Consider the following 17,353-nt stretch of genomic DNA (forward strand, 5'->3'; position numbering starts at 1 on the left):
AGCAGAATTCTCCAGAGCTAGGAAGTAAAACAAGGTTCCAGAAGATGTTATCCAGGTGATATTCAATAAACCCACATAAGTTTGTGGTTTTAGAAGTGCTTGGGAGTACAGTTTATTTGGGAATATACAGACCATTTTAGTATAGATTAAGATGTTAGAATTATTAATAAAATTCAACTGATAGTAAATTGATTTAAGAAAATAAAATCATATCACAGTCTAGCAAGTCAAGGTACTCACAGGAGTCTTGGGGTTACTGATGTGGAAACTTGTTCAAGACACCTTTGTCCAGATAGCTCAAGTTAGGGTCACGTGAAGGTCACCTTGGGTTGCTTGATGACAGGTGGGCAGCCATAGTCCATTAGAAGCAAATCCCTTTTTCCACAAGCTTTGGCTGATGGGGCCATGACTCAGAAACAATGAGTAAAAATTATAAAAGTTGATGGAGACAGTGAACTCCCATACTGTTTGCATACTGATAGGTGTTCCCCAGACTGTCATTGTGGGTTCTATTTCACTGCAGTCTTCTGGATAATATGACATATTCCCTAAATTATTAACATATTAAATTGAGTTTAGCTTATAACCCATCTTTTTAGATGCTCTGCCAGATGAGTGTCTGTTTTAGCATGTGCTCCAATAATTGGAAAAATATGCATTCATAAGAAAAGAAGACAAGGCAGTTTTGAAAGACACTGCCAATGAAGTGTTAGTCATTGTTTAAGCTAAACGGGGTAACAGTCTGTGGCACAATCTTAGAGAGGTTATTGTCCTTAAAATTTTCTTTATTCATGATTACTTACTCTGTATCAAAAGTTTCTTTCATTTTTTTTTCTATCTCAATGCCACTTGTCATACTTAACCAAATTAATCTTGTCTTCTACAATGAGCTGTATGCTTAATCCATATGCCTCAGGCTTCTAAGATTTTAATCTAATTTCTCTGGTGCTATCAAATAATCTTATTTTCTAGGGGTTTCTCAACAAAATCATCTTCCAAATTTTGTTACCCAAATATGTACTCATAAATTGATTAATTTTTTTATTTTTAATTAATTTATTTATTATAATTATTTTTTATAGTGACATTGGTTAATGAAATCCAATCAGTTTCAGCTGAAATAAATTGATTTTTAACTGAGGGAATTACATCATTTTGGGCCATTGCTATGACTTGCTTTCCTATCATTGAAATCTCTTCAGAAGTAAATAATTATTTCTCTTGATTTGATGAGCTACAAAGTATAAACTAACTTATGAAACCATATCATCTTTAGCTGTTTACAAAAGGAAAACATGAGAAGAAAACATGGTTTGAATCTCGAGATTTCTGCAGAGCTCTGGGTGGGGATCTAGCGAGTATCAATAACAAAGAGGACCAGCAAGCAATCTGGCGATTGATAGCGTAAGTATCTTTTCTATAGAATACTCTTTTTTAAAAAACCTATTTGATGTTAATGCTGTTGAGACAATTCATATATTTCCAAAACTGTTTGCTCATGGTGCAGCTTTGAGACCATACAGTGTGTCCCGAATCCACAGGCCCTTTTAAATCTAGTTTCACTTCCAAATGATTTACTATTATAGGTATAAATCCCATGATGAATGGCTCTATAAAAGTACAAGACACTCAATACATATTGTTAAATGAATGAGTGAATGACTATCTTTCACTGCTTTACAGTTACGCATTCTCAAGCAGTGGCTTGTTTTCAGGATATTTATGGGTTGTACCAAATTTCTTGCATAATGCTTCCATTTAATCATTGCATTTACTCGTGTACTAATTTATGTTTCGGGAGTAACCTTCAGTTTTGATGAATCCTCATAGGTAACCAAACTTGTTTCATGCCATAGTATAAGCTTTCTGTACGTCTTGTAACTTGCAGGGTTAGTGGAAGCTACCATGAACTGTTTTGGTTGGGGCTGACATATGGAAGTCCTTCCGAGGGCTTTACTTGGAGTGATGGTTCTCCTGTGAGTAATTTGATTTAATACATCATTTTCTTACTTTATCATGTAGTATTTATTTTAATGTTATCTTTTGGCCTGATCAACATTTTTGGCAAGAAAGTTTCTTATGATTGCTAGAAATATTTTTCTATAAAAAATAAATTCTATTTTAGGATCATTATTCTGCTCTTGCCCTAGTATAGTTTTCCTATTCACCCAATGCATAACCACGTTGACTATATATATATATATATATATATATATATATAAAAGGAAACTCATTCCACTAGATTATATAAAATAATATTTTCATTTTATCATGCAAAATTGGCATGTAAGTAGTTAAACTTTAAAATTGAGTGTTTTGAAGCCTCTTATAGATCAGGAGATCTGGAAACATCTTTTGATATTCCATTAATAACTATTAGGTTTTGTCAGACTTCTCCATTCTCAGAAATGGAGAAGTGAGAGGCTAGGATACTTGCTGGCCACACTAGTCATCACAGGAAGTGATTTTCTGTGATTTCAGTTCTACCTTCTCTAACAAACCCACCAGCAACTTTTCAAGGAACTTGAATAAAATATGGCTCCTTTGATATTTTATATTTTTTATCACTGCAAAATAGATTATAATGCTTAGTCCAAAACCCTATGGGCTATGATTCCACGTTGAAAATTCTATAGGAGACCTAAACCCAGCCCTCTACTTCTTTTCCACCGTTTATAGATCTTTTTTCTTTGTAAAATGAACTAATGCATTTCTTTTTGCTACTAATAAAGAGAAAGTTTCCAAAATTACACTGAAATATTGTCCCTTAAGAGTGGATTATAAATGTAGGAACTCCCAATACTGAGAAGTGGAGCTCTTTGCTCACTTTTGTGGTCTTGGAGCCGTTTTATTTAATGAGAGTAAAGAAATTTTTATAATAATCAACAGCATACTCTATTCAACTTCAAAAGTTTCCATGTAATGAAAGCTATTTCTTTCTCACCCATGTTTATAAATTTTGCTTTCAAAGCAAAGCTATGGTGGAAAAATTAAATGGGTTTACAAAATGTAAATATATCTTTCCTTTCCTATTTGGATAGATGATTGGCATTGGCCTGATATAAATGCTTGAGTGGTTGAGATGTAATGTTTCTATATATAATGTAATGTTTCATATAGGTTTCATATGAAAATTGGGCATATGGAGAGCCAAATAATTATGGGAACACTGAATACTGTGGAGAGTTGAAAGGTGATTCTAGTATGTCCTGGAATGATATTAACTGTGAACATCTTAAGAACTGGATCTGCCAGATACGAAAAGGTATGATACCCCATTCTCTGCTTCATCTCAGCTTGAAGAACTAACCTCCTGACATCCCAATGTCTTCCCTTTATTAGAGGAAACAAACAGACAAAATAAGAAAATAAGGGGACTGGCAGGGACCATCATTTCACAAAATAAAAATGAAGCCACCGAGCACAGATAAATGTTCCAAAGGCACAGAATGTCCAAAGGCCACCTGGGACTCCTAGATGACCAGAGTCACGTTCTCCAAAAGAGTTCCCACAAACTGTGATTTCTGGCTCAGATTCTACAGTCGAGGAGTAGGTGCTCAGCTCCATGAGCAGAGTAATGAATGTGCCTTTTTTTTTTTTTTTTTAATTTTTATCTTCTGCCCTACGTTAGCTAAGTGACAGCTTCCCTGAGTCTGAATGTCCTAAGTATCGATTTTCAAGGAAGTGTTCATTCACTACAAAGAACAATCACCATTTTGAGGTCCCTGATGGTATTTGGACTCACCATGTATCAGTTAGTGCATGCTGTCAGTCACGATCCTGACCTAGAAAGTTCCACATCTCCAAATCAGACATTCAGATCAGAGGATCCAGGCTCTTATGTTAAAATTAACAAACCAACAGACCCACTCATGAACCAAAATAATACAACTTCCTCCTTCATAAACAGATAAATGGAACCACATTGCCCTCTGCTGTCGGGAACTGCTGTCCCATTTCTACCACTAGAGACACTGTTGCTGTCTGTGCTTATTTTCCTTAGGTTAGTTGCTTTCAAAGTTTTCGGAATAGAGGAATAAATTTTTAAAAAACTGTAAAAAAAAATAGGGGCTAGTTTTCTTTTTTTTTTTTTTTAAGTTCTAGCTACCAATGACTAGTTTTCTTATGTATTATTAGTAGCTCTATTCTTATGGATGTTGAATACATTAAACCAAAGGCTAGGTAACCGGAGTCCTTTTTATTGGATTCCAACCAATCCCAGATATAGGGGTAACTACTTAGAAAGAAAAATATTTCATTCAACTTTTAATGAAACACACATTTAATAAAAATAAGATTCTTTGAAAAAGACATATTTTGTAAATAAGAAGTTTACATTTAATGGTTTCAAATGTTATTTTAAGTAATTTCACAGCTAATTATACGATGCGTTAACATCTATCGAGGACCTCCTAAATACCAATAAGTCACATATTTTATCCCACCTACTAACACATATTATTAACTCCTTTTTGAGTTGATAAAATTAGGGGTAAGCATTTTAAACCCAGGTCTAATTCCAAAACTCCTTTTTTTTTTCTTTGATATGCATGAAAACTCTCTTCTGGTTTCTGATGGCTTTTATTGTAGCGACTTTGGTAATCTCTTAACTCCCAGTTCTGTTTTCCTTTATTCTCCTCCTCCACAGCGTGATAGGAAAATTGGAAAATGGAAGAGAGGCAGGGGAGAAAAAAACAAACAATTCAGGTTTTAGCTACATCGACAGATGAAAATAATGAAACTAGAAGGATATCTAATAGCAGGATAGCACATTTTATACCAATTTTCTTTTGTTTTCCAGGACAAAAATTAAAACCTGAGCCAACACCAGCTCCTGAAGACAGTAGGTGTTTTCTAATTTTCTGATTTCCATATTGATAGCCTTTCCCCTCCCTCTTTCCTCTCACAGTGAAAAAAAACAAAAAACAAAAAACAAAACTTATCCTAAGAAGGTGGAGAGCAGAAGTTCTTAATATCTTTGAGAATCATGAAAGTTTGCCTCCTTCTCTCTAGACAGATGCTCATATGCACTAACATAAGGCAATCGTTAGTACAGTTTCTCAGAGGTCCATGAATCAAATCCAAGAGCCCACATTTCTTTTTTAGCACATACCACAGACTTGGTAGCTTAAAGCAACACCTATTTGTTCCCTTACAGTTCTAGAGGTCAGAAATATAAACTCCATCTCATTGGGCTGAAATCAAAGTATTGGCAGGACCATGCTCCCTCCAAATGCTTAAAGAGAGAATCTATTTTCTTGCCTTTATCAGCTTCTAGTCTAGAGCTGTATTCTTCGCATTTATTGTTTCATGATCCCTTCGTCTGTCTTCGGAACCAGCAATGTGACAGCTTGCCTCATGTTGCTTTTTTCTTCTGCCTCTGCCTTCCTCTATAGGATACCTGTGATTACATTTAGGGCCCACCCAGGTAATCTAGGACAATCTCCCTATCTCAAGATCCTTATTTTAATCACATCTGCCAAGTGCTTTTATCTGTATAAGGTAACATTCACAGACTCCACAGATTAGGATCTGGATATCTTTGAGGGCTCTTATTCAACCTACAACAGCACAGAGCCATAGAATTCTGCGATTTGGCAGAAGCCTTTGGAGCCCTCCTGGTATGTGAATTTCTTGGTGCTCCGACACCCAAGAAGCACCCGAGCCCATGTGTTACAAGTTCTTTGTTATATTGAGATGAAAGCTGCTTTATCACAACTTCTACATTTTGAACCTAGAACATCATGAGTGCATGGATGTAAATCCTTCCAGCCAAGTGATCCCATTGATGAAAATAGCAATGGGAGTTCTTATACCCAATAGTGATCCATGGAACTTAGTTGGGAAGAGAAAGTAGCTAGTTTTTACAGAGTTGGTGGAAAGTGGATATTTGGCCTTAGGTAATTCAGCCTGTACCTGGCACAAACATACTGCTTATTCTAGGCTCTCAAAGTTGCAGATACCTCTGATAGAGCTACTCTGTCCCTTTCACTTTTTTCCCATGAATTTTTCAGATCCACCAGTCACCGAAGATGGGTGGGTCATTTACAAAGACTACCAGTATTATTTTAGCAAAGAGAAGGAAACCATGGACAACGCACGAGGATTTTGCAAGAGGAATTTTGGCGATCTTGTTTCTATTCAAAGTGAAAGTGAAAAGAAGTTTCTATGGAAATATGTAAGAAAATGATTAATTTAAGAATGGAACAGTGACATGTGATAAACAAAGATAGTGTCTACAATTGGTACCCCACGGTGTAATTTCAAATTACGTGTTGAATTTGAACGTTCTAAGGTCAGGAGTAAGGAAGTTACCAGAGGAGTGGGGGTGGGGTGGGGGTGGATATTAGCCATAAAAGAAGTGAATGACCTGATTGCTTGAATATTCAGTGCAGAATTACAGAAGGTAGAAACAGTTTTTCGCGAAGCCTGGACTTCGTGAGGATCCATACTTCATGGTCTGAGTTCACTAATTTGATTTTCAGAGATGATAATTCCTAACTAGTCATTTATATCAATCTTTTGTGTACAGTGCAGGTTGATTATTAATTTAAAAATCTGTTAGACCAAATTGTTGGTTAATAGATAGTACAGCTTGATTTTTCATATAGAAATCTTTTTTGGTTATACCCAAATTATCAGCTAACAGTAAAGGTATCATTGATTTTTTCCAAGAGTGCTTGGCTCAGTTTTTGCTTTAAAAATCTTCACAGCATCCAGAAAGGAGGGAAGAGGGAAAGCAGAAACAAAAGTTGAATAGTAATGAAAGAATAAAAATCCATTTGATTACAAAGGTATTAGAGTGTAGTCTGACTTTCTTCATCTTTGTGATTATACCTTGGTTTGAAATTCTCAGCATATTTTTCCTAATATTGCACAAATATATATGTGGATGAAGAAGTCTTTCCTTAGATGCATAATCCCAAATGGCCACTTTGTTTTAAAGGATGTCTTAGACAACCTAATTACTGTAGTACGCATCTGATATTATAAAGAATGACTTCAGTTATTTGCTTTATAAATGCAGGTTGTTATATAGTGTGCATGTTTTTCTTTTTAATTCTGTGAAAAACATAACTGAATATATAACCAAATTTCTACATGAATTCCTCCTTCAAAAAAGTCCCAAATATATGTAGGTTTTATTTAAGAATTTGCTTATTATATAAGTATAGCTTGAATTATATGTAAGCTTCTATGTTTTAGGTAAACAAGAATGATGCACAGCCAGCATATCTTATTGGCTTATTGGTCAGCTTGGATAAAAAGTTTATGTAAGTAAACCAAAATAAAACAACTTTGCTTATGATAATGATATGATAAACACCTAAGTTATTCTGAAGCTATTCTTCTGCTGAATGAAATTTCAACAATTCTCCAGGATCCTCAATTTCAAAAGCATCTTTAAAAAATACAAAAAATTAAAAATAATCTTATTAAATATTTTCAGCATGCTAATTCTCATCTCAAAATCTGACTTAATCTTGCAAAATTTCACTTATCTTAGTTTTGGGGGGTCATCACCTATCAGTAAATCATCTACTAAGATGATTTATATTATATATTATATAGATTCATATATATTATATAGATACGAATACTGAATTTATTTTAAAAATTATATGTCCCACTTGGACTCCTTGGTACATAGAAGCAAAGGGTTCTTTTATGTTACCTCACTCACTGCTTTAACAGCACAACTTTGAAACATTCTTTTAACTGCGTTAAATGCTTTCCTTTCAGAGGAGTGACTGTACTGTTTTCCATTAGATTCAGGGAGCAGGAAAAGCTATGAGAGGGAGGAAATTTAGTACATTTTGGGAATTTCTTTCCTTGTTCATTAATACACACGTTCTTCTAAGTTTGAAGAGCAGATAATGTGTTCTGGCTCATACACAGATGTTTTTAGACACCTATGTCCCTTGTGACCATTACTGCCATTTTTGTGCAACAGGGATCTAAACTCATACTCATTATTTTTAAAGATTAGAACTCTTTGCTGCTCTTTTGGACAGGCAACTGTTTTGATCATCTCTAAATGAGAGATCTCTTCAGTGGTCCTTTTCCAGCTAACTGTATCTGAATTTCTCTAATTTATGAAAATAAGCGTTGGTTCACATGACTTAGGAAAAACCAGAGATAGATCTCACGAGAAACTCCATATTCTCAGCCTCTCTATGGGTGGCTGTGTTTGTGGGAATCATGCCTAAGACGTGCTGAGGAAAGGCTTTTGTCCTGGCCCACTTCCAGAGTGACTGGGATCTCCATTTCTTCTGCTTGAAGACTAAAGGCAGCTTCTTCTCGGGAGGGAAAAGAAGACTAGCCAAGGCATCAGGTTGCTACAGATGAGCACAATGCTCGGGAGGCACAGACCACTTTTGGATTTTCCCGTTAGTCTTTCTAGAGCCTCGGTCTAGAAGCTCCTCTTTAGAAACTCTCTAGAACCTCTCTCTAGAACCCTCTCTTCTGTTAGCTTAGGACCTTGTGATCCCTTCATCTTGACCGACTTGGTGCTCCCACCACTAGGTTGTAGCCAATTATTCTAATGATTAGATCGTTGCTAACTGTCTAAATTGTCTTTCCAGTTGGATGGATGGAAACAAGGTGGATTATGTGGCCTGGGCCCCAGGTGAACCCAATTTTGCAAATGAAGATGAAAACTGTGTGGTCATGTATTCAAATTCAGGTAGACAATATACAAATCTTTTATTTGACTTATGATGTAATGTGTAATTTGTCATCTCCCTAGTCTAAAAGTAGCAACTTGTGTACTTAAATCAAGCAAGAAAGAAGAGAGAATATAAGTGAAAATAACTTTAGTAGCAGAACCATTCAATTTTTAAGGAGAATGAATGCTTAACGTTGCTCTAATAAATGGCACAGTCTTCTCCCTTCTTCTCATTTTAGAAAATATTTTTCATGTTCTGATTTAAGGAAATTGTCCAGAATGTTTATCTATATCCTTTATCTCTCCTTTCCATATCTTTGTCTGAAAAATTGGAGTAATGACAGAACCTATCCGTTGAGAAATTTAAACATCTGAAACACTAAGCAAATACTTGGTATATACAAAATTTAGATATTACACAATTATTATCATTAGCTATTACTGGCTTAAATATACAGCTTAAATATATTATCTAAATGATGATATATCTGCAACACCAAATATATGTACAGTTCATAGGAAGCTCTCTGTAGAATTGAACTCTTATTAGTTAAGTGAAAGGGGCTTGTGTAGATTTTTTTGAGTCACTTGTGCAAATTAAAGTTTGATTGTAGTCTAAACCATTTTGAGAACCCTTGTAATATATAAATACATTTTTTTTTAAAAGAGTGTTTTAAAACACAAACATGTCAATCTAATTTAACTGTTCTGTATATTTGCCAGGGTTTTGGAATGACATTAACTGTGGTTATCCAAACACCTTCATTTGCCAGCGCCATAACAGCAGCATCAACGCCACCGTTATTCCTACCATGACCCCAGCCCCAGGAGGTTGCAAGGAAGGTTGGAACTTTTATAACAACAAGGTAAGAAGAAGATTAGTTGCTGTCTTGACCTTGATCCATAAGGAGTGACAGTGCAAATCTCTCTTGCTTAAAGTTAAGTTTTGCTTACTTCACCACGTTAGAAAATTTTAGGCAAGAATAGGTGGAGATTCTTATGTTAAATTCTCTATGCATATTGAGACTCTATATAAAAATATTATCCAGATAGTTGTATCCTTTGTCCCAAGAGAGAGAGAGAGAAAAAAAAAACTTTGCAAAGAAAGTTTTGCAGGTAATAAAACCGGCTTAATTTTTTAGATCTCTATTTGGTTGCAAGAAAATTTATGTTGAGCTATAATCTTCATCGATAATTCTGGTGTCTTTCAGTAGTCTTTTCACTATGATCTTTAGTTAATCCCTATGGCTTTTTTTTTCTTCTGTCCCAGTGTTTCAAAATCTTCGGATTTGTTGAAGAAGAAAGGAAAGCCTGGCAAGAGGCGCGAAAAGCTTGCATAGACTTGGGAGGAAATCTGGCATCTGTCAGCAGCGAGAGAGAGCAAGGTACGCAAGCTGCTGCATGTTAAGCGGTGCGATTTTCCTCATAAAAGGGTGGGATCCTGATGATAGTAAACGGTTTTATTAGTTTTCCAGAGCAAAAAGAAGAAGTGGAAAAAAAATCAAGTGCACATATCGAAAACGATTTTGTTCGGGTGTAGGCACTGTGCTGGGCATTTTACATATAAAGTTCCTGTTCCTAGTCAGAACCGCTCTGCATAGCTGGCGTCACTCTATATTGTGAATGAGAAAATGACCGCTCTGAGAACCTAAAGTCGAGGAGCTTGCTGGGCGAATGGTGAGGGATCAAGCTGCGTCTCCCAGTCTACATCTGTTTCCACCAAACCGTGTGCTCCCCAAAGAGACAAACAGATAGAGCAGTTCTAGCAATTAAAAAAAAAAAAATTGCCTATTTCCCATTTACTGCTCTTCTGGTCATGCGACCACGTAGCCTAAAATGCAATGAAACTGATTTTTAAATATAAACTTTGACCAAATTGAAAAAAAAACATTTTGATAAAATATAAGGATATACCAGAGCTTTGAGGAAGAGCTCCGAAGGGGAAAACTCACCGTATCCATTTAGCAGACTGTAAAATTCATTATGTAGCTGTGAAAAGAGGGATGCTTGGCCACTTTTGCATGTTTTTTGGGGGGCCACCTTCTCGGAAATAGATATTAGGTTAAATTTGTGACTTGTCACTTTAAGGAGGATGTTGAACCAGCTGTAGGTGATTCAGATGAAAGTGACCAAATTGATGAAGGGTTTGGAAAACGCAGCAAGTGGCAAGTGAGGAATGTTTGATAGGCCCTCAGGTTCCATAGCGTGGAAATGAGAGAAAGTGGACGTGGAAAGATCGACCTGTATGGCTCCTGAAGAAAGACCTAGAATCAAGAAAGGCAAGTATAGGGAGATAGATTTAGGTTGACATTTAGGAGGTCACGCTAGCAATTAGAATTGATTGGCTGAGTCGCTTCGTGAGTCTTCTAAAGGGATGTGAAAATGCTTAACCTAGAAGGTACTCAAATAGGTGCCATGGAGTCTTGTATATTGGCTAGTACATAGTATGGAAGATGCTCAATATTTGTTATACGTATGAATTGATGCAGATATTGTAGAGGAGGGATGTGGTCTGGATAATTTCTAAGTTCCTTTTTGGTTCCAAGATTCTTTGACATCATTTACAAGAAAAAAAAATGGTATGCCTCAAAAAATATATGAAAAAAGAAAGACGCTAGAACCATGTATGGCGCTCTCCCAATCGTTTATTTTACTCCGTCAACACTGCTATGTGCTCTCCTGGAACACAATGTATAATCAATCAACCAAGCTTTCACTGAGAACCATCAGCAAGTTCAGCAACTTGCCAAGACACTGAAAGAAGAGGGTCAAACCGTAGCATACAAGAAATAAAAATTAAGAATATAATATTCACATTTCTCTAACTAGCCTGCCCCATTTTAGGCTTAGCTACCCAGCAGCGAAACACAATAATTGAGTTCCTCTCTTAACCACAAAGTGCTGATTCCTGGCATAACACAATTAGAACCTGGGTAATAGAGACGTGCAGAAGGAAACAATTTCACATAGAATAACATTATTCCTGGCAAAATAGGCACACGTTGTTGAATTCTTATTGTGGTTGTTGGCAGAAATAAAAGTCAGTGCTGAAATATTGGCAGGTAGAGCCTTTCCACATTTAATTTCGAGTTGGGGATAGGGTAGAAGTTATGATCGTCTTTAGGAAATAAAATAAGACCAAAATAAGTATCTGCCCATGTTCTTCTCACTCTCTGAAAAATTTTAGACTTTTTTTTTTTTTTTACTTTTAGTTAATTGAGAAATAAGTAAATCTCTGTGACATTTGCTACTCTGCCAAAGAGTAAGCACAGGGCTGTGGCCCTTCCATGAAATTGTTTGCTCATGAATAAACAGATAACTGTGATCATGATCATTTGACAGCCTAATGCTTCTTGTTTTGACAAGTAGTATTCATCTTCAGAGCTTTTCTAGATCAAGAGCCGTATCTGCCCCGCTAGTTGTTCTAATCAGATTATCCTACCTATAACATCAGAACCCCTGCTAACTCATAGGATGACTGTGTGTGAATTAGAACAATGTGCCTCTCACTGCAGGACAGTTGGCAGCCCTGACCCAGACTGGGGTGTATGACATGGAGAGTGGGGGGCACAGATGGGCTTCAGCCTTACTTGTCCCAGTGCCCTAGTGTCCTTGGGCAGGGCACAACCTGTACAACTTTCTGCAGCTGCCCAGACAAAACCTAGACTTTTATTGTGTGAAACTTTACAAAGTCTAAAGCTGAAGCAGTGATTCAATGCTAAGGTTAGCATGTGCCTGTTTTCCTGGTAAGTAAGTGCTTTTAAATAATAATAAAGACATTAATCACATGCTTGGTGTTTTGAAATGAACATATTTTGAATATTTTTTTTTTGGTATTTTCAGTATTACCCTCCCCAAATTTAAAAATTACCTTGTGACACTTTCTTTCAGCATTTCTTACCTACCATATGAAGGACTCCACTTTTAATGCCTGGATTGGGCTGAACGATGTCAACTCAGAGCACACGTTCCTTTGGACGGATGGGCGAGGAGTTCATTTTACCAACTGGGGGAAAGGGTACCCTGGTGGGAGAAGGAGCAGCCTTTCCTATGAAGATGTAAGGGTCACCTCCAGGTCACCGCTCTAGACACTATCAGTTTGCTTCAAGTCATCATGTTAGCGATTAGTCTTCTGTGAAAAATCCACCAGGGGACTCCTCGATCTGATTCATTCTCGCAGATTTCAGCTGTTTCAGACTGAGCCAGCCTTGAAGGAAGGGGTACAAATTCAGCTAAGAGTTCTTCAGGCCGTGGTGGCAGTGAGGGACAGGGAAAGCCAGCCCCGATGTGCACCTGCGTGGTAGTCAAGAAGTACACTGCCACCCAGAGTCATCAACTTTCTCTGCATCGGCACCCTCCCCCCTCAACTTTTGAAGCTGTGTAGTTTGCGGGGTATAGGTCTACTACTACTTCTAAATATATCATCATCCTCATCATCATTATTATTACTGAGCTAACATTTGTGGAATGCTTACTATGTGCCAAGCACTGTGTTCAATGCTTTATTTAGTACATTGACCTAAGAGACAAATGATTGCTTTATTATTTTCATTACTTTTAATCTTCTATCATTAAATAGTCAACTAATCAAGGTTAAGCACAATACTAATCCTTGTGAAAAACATGAAGAAACGTAAGATTTTGTTCTTAAAGAAGCTCACACTTAAGCTAGACCACAAGTCTTACATAAAAAAGAAGACAGTAAAGAAATGAAAGTACATAATTTGCATCAGCTATAAAGCATTATAGTAGTTAAGAGGAAAGATACTTATTATGGAATGGAGCGATCTGATCAGTCCCCACATATCTGTGAAGCCCTTCACCGGGTGGAGGGAAGGAATATGGAAAAGAATCAGTTAGGAGTCTTTTTCTCAAGAAGTTCAAAGCATAATGATCAGGGAAACTTGGCAAGAGGATGGGGAAGGACCTGTTGGGTGAAGTGAATAAAATCTTCAAGAAAAAGGCACATAGTATATTTGGTCAGGAATAAAAAGCTTTGGATGTAGAAGGGGTTTTATGCAGAAAAGAGGTAGGAGGAAGCTTTGAAAGGTGGAAAACAGAATGTAGAGAAATTTAGATGTCCTTTGAAAAGAGTTTGGACTTTGTTGGAGACGTAATGAAAAAAAGTTTGAGCAGGAAAATGATCTGATTAAAATGAATCTTTCTGAGAATGAATTTGGTAGATGTGTGTAGAGTGGACATTTTGGTGATGGGTAAGTGATTTTGTGAAGAAATTATTTGAATCCTCACTACATCAATGAGGGCTGAAAACTTACAGAAGTTAAAGTAGAACGGAGTGAGAGTTTGCTTAAAAAGATTTCAGGGACGAGAGGTGAATTTTATGTAAAGCAAAAAAAAAAAATTATTATTGCACAAGTGTTTTTTTTAGAACATAAAGAAAAGCAGAAACAACGGAAACAAAAATCTGTAATCTCAGCTTTCAGGAAAAAAAACTTTTTTTTTTTTTTTGGTTGATGTTAGTCCTAGACTCCTTTTTAGTGCATGTCAAAATATAAAGTTTATATTTCACAAAAATGAAATCTAAACACACATACTGTGTTGTTACAATTTCGGGACTTGAAAAATGGAAAGACTAAATGCAGTTTGATAAAGAGAGTGGGAGAGACCTTCTCATATGCTTTTTGTGGTAAAAACATGCTTGTTGCGTACAGGTCTTTGGAACTAGAGCAGAGACTCTGAGCCAGGACAGTGGAAGATGAAAGTAGGGAGGAAGGGAGATGGGGATGAGTAGAGAATCTTTGAAATGTAGGGCGAGGGGTTCCTATTGGCTGAGGCTCATGGGATAATGTGGCTGGAGGCAGGGGGCATTGACAAGACAACTGTAGCTTAGTGCAAACTGTATTAGCTGTGGGTCAAGGAATTCATGAAATTTCTGATAGCAAAGTTTCTCTGACCTGTCTTCAAAATTTATCCAACTCTATTTGGTTTTCTATTAAATAGCAAGAGTTCAATGTGAGGGGCCCACCTGGGAAGTCAGTGCAGTACTTGGAAAGTAGGGATGAATTGGACATAATGTAAATGAAAACAATCTTAAAAGATGAAGGTTAGGGATGAGGAATGCTCTTGGCTTATTAACGAATTGATTTGATTAATTGTTGACCCACACTTTCCCCCTCTCTCCCTCAATACACAGGCTGACTGTGTTGTTATTATTGGAGGGACATCAAAAGAGGCAGGAAAATGGATGGATGACACCTGTAACAGTAAGCGGGGCTATGTATGCCAGACACGTCCTGGTAAGTCCTACCTCACCTGCCTGTAAGGGCTGGAGTTTTACATTTTTTTTAACGCCCTCCTCGATTTTGCTGTGAACCTTCAACTGCTCTAAAAAAAAAAAATAAAGCCTTATTTAAAAAATGACCATTCCCTTGCATGTCAGCAGGTTTGAATCTCACTTTAATCCGTGTATGCCTGTGACAGACAAAACAAGTGATATTTTCTCTAATTTATTCATGAATGTACCCTTTCATCCATTACTGGAAAGAGTTGTGCAGATTAAACTTGAAGTTGAAACTTTCTAATTTTGTTAGAAGTTTGGGACGTTTGCCTACCTGTTCATTTTTTAAAAAGTGTCAGAGCAGAATGCCTCAGTTCATCTTGGCACAGAACATCATGTATGCCTCATTAGTTGTTCTGTATTCTACGTCTTAAAAAATGTAGATATCTAATTTGAGTTCCTTTTTTTGTCTTAGGAAGCCTGACTATAGTTAAATAAAAATAATACAGAGTGTGTGAATATTTACTGAGAGCCAAGATTATGGTCTCTAGTGAAACTGGAATAAAAATGTCCAGCTACACAAGAAGGTCAGAAATTAAGGAAACAGATTAGAAATGAGGGTTGAGGGAGAAGTAGTAGGTGGCTGTCATCCTGACTACAGCTCTTCGAGGATGAGTTTGAGTTAGAAAGTACTTGTTCTCCCAGATCTAACAAATTTTTCTGTACTTTCTGGGACATCAGGGAACTAATACCAACGATGATTGAAAAATCACTTAAGATATTTGCAGATGACTCAAAACAACTGCAGGCATTCTAATCGTTTATTAATCCGAGAGCCAGTGCAGACCACGCCACTTTGCTCTCTATACGATGCCCACAGCACCAGAATCTTAGGCCCAGTAATGCCGTCTGCGCCTCTGTTTTCTGGAAGAAATGGGGAGGATCCTTCTGGGAGTGAATGATGATGGACAAGCTTACTTAAAATCGTTTTCTTTTAATTATAAATATAAGTGATAGTATATTTGCCACCAATAAAAATATTTTGAAAATTTTAACGACTTTAGGCTCAATGGAAAGGCATCAAAATAGGAATAGGGGATATATTTGGATAGTGGGATTAAAGGTGATTTTTAGTTCATTTATTGTTTTTTCCTGCATTTTAAAAAATTTCTCCTTCTCTCTCTCTCTATCTATATATGTATAATATTAGTACAAATATATATGGATAAAAATACAAATGAATAATGTGAATAAAAAGACTTTAAAAATATACATGTTCTTTGTTGAAATTTTAGATAATACAGAAAAACATAAAGAAAAAATATTACACATAATCTCACCACTTGAAAATAACCTCTCAATAGTTTCTCGTTATAATTTTTTCTATGAATGTTTTAATAAACAAGCAAATTGGACAGATGAGCTAAGATGCCTAGTTGTATGTAATCTCACATGAAACCTTTTTTTTTAAGCTTTACCTCACTTGCCACTTTTGGTGGCCCCTAGATTTCCCAGTGATATTTGTTAAGACAAACCCAGATTTCCCCATGCTGGGAAATGATAAGACAGTTCATTTTCTAACGGGCTGTAACATTTCGAGGCTCCTGGCCTAGGGCTCTTGGTTCAAGGATATTCTACCAACACAAGGTGGCAGCAACAGGAGAAGAAAGGGAGGCCACCCTCGCTGAACTTGAGTTGTTGCCTTAGCAGCATAATCAAAAGAAAGTTTGGCATTTGCGGAGTCACAGAACAAGGCAGATGGTGGATTGGGTTTGTATATAATGGGACAGGACGAAAAGTGGCCAAGACAAAAAATTGGTAGGCATTTAACCTTAGACCCAGGATTGGTAAGGTTTTTCTGTAAAGACACAGATTATAAATGTTTTAGGCTTTTCTGGACATATGATCTTCGCTTTGCTGTCAGATTACTTTACTTTGCTGTAATCATAGACAGTCATACAGTACATAAAAAAATGTGTGGCTGTGTTCCAATAAAACTTTATTTAGGCACACAAATTTGAATTTTATATGTTACATGTCATGAAATGTCATTCTTCTTTGATTTTTTTTCTTCTGCTGTTTAAAAGCCATTTTTTAGTTCATAGGCTGTGGTAACAGACCCCAGATTTCACCCTCTGGCTGGACTTTGCTGACCTCTGCCCTAGGTCATCAGCTAAGGCATGCTAAGCTCTGTTTTGGGGTCTTGACAGTAAGTGGCTCTGAGTATGAGTACACCTAAAACAGCGATTAGAAATCCATGGTAGGAAATTGAAGAGAGAAGATCAGAAAGCCAATATGACTGGCTTACAAGGGCTGAGTCATTTTTGATAAGATGTGGGTGGCCTGAGTGAAGAACATAGGAAACGGTGAATAAAAGTACAGCTAGATCTTGAGATCGAGGTTAAATGAACCAGGGACTAATATATGGCTTCATTCCAGAACTTAAA

General features: G+C 36.7%; 1 protein-coding gene across 1 annotated transcript in view; it reads left to right on the top strand.

The window, feature by feature from the left end:
* MRC1 (mannose receptor C-type 1) overlaps positions 1 to 17,353 on the top strand; it is a 77,129-nt gene that overhangs the window by 45,150 nt on the left and 14,626 nt on the right. The window contains exons 13-23 of the mRNA XM_039877496.1: positions 1,277 to 1,404; positions 1,889 to 1,976; positions 3,121 to 3,265; positions 4,802 to 4,843; positions 6,015 to 6,178; positions 7,207 to 7,274; positions 8,586 to 8,686; positions 9,392 to 9,534; positions 9,939 to 10,053; positions 12,560 to 12,726; positions 14,823 to 14,925. Coding sequence (XP_039733430.1) covers positions 1,277 to 1,404; positions 1,889 to 1,976; positions 3,121 to 3,265; positions 4,802 to 4,843; positions 6,015 to 6,178; positions 7,207 to 7,274; positions 8,586 to 8,686; positions 9,392 to 9,534; positions 9,939 to 10,053; positions 12,560 to 12,726; positions 14,823 to 14,925 — 1,264 coding nt within the window. The remainder of the gene's footprint in view (positions 1 to 1,276; positions 1,405 to 1,888; positions 1,977 to 3,120; positions 3,266 to 4,801; positions 4,844 to 6,014; positions 6,179 to 7,206; positions 7,275 to 8,585; positions 8,687 to 9,391; positions 9,535 to 9,938; positions 10,054 to 12,559; positions 12,727 to 14,822; positions 14,926 to 17,353) is intronic.

The sequence above is a fragment of the Pteropus medius genome, unplaced genomic scaffold (genome assembly GCF_902729225.1).
Source record: "Pteropus medius unplaced genomic scaffold, Ma_sr-lr_union100, whole genome shotgun sequence".
Lineage (NCBI taxonomy): Eukaryota > Metazoa > Chordata > Mammalia > Chiroptera > Pteropodidae > Pteropus > Pteropus medius.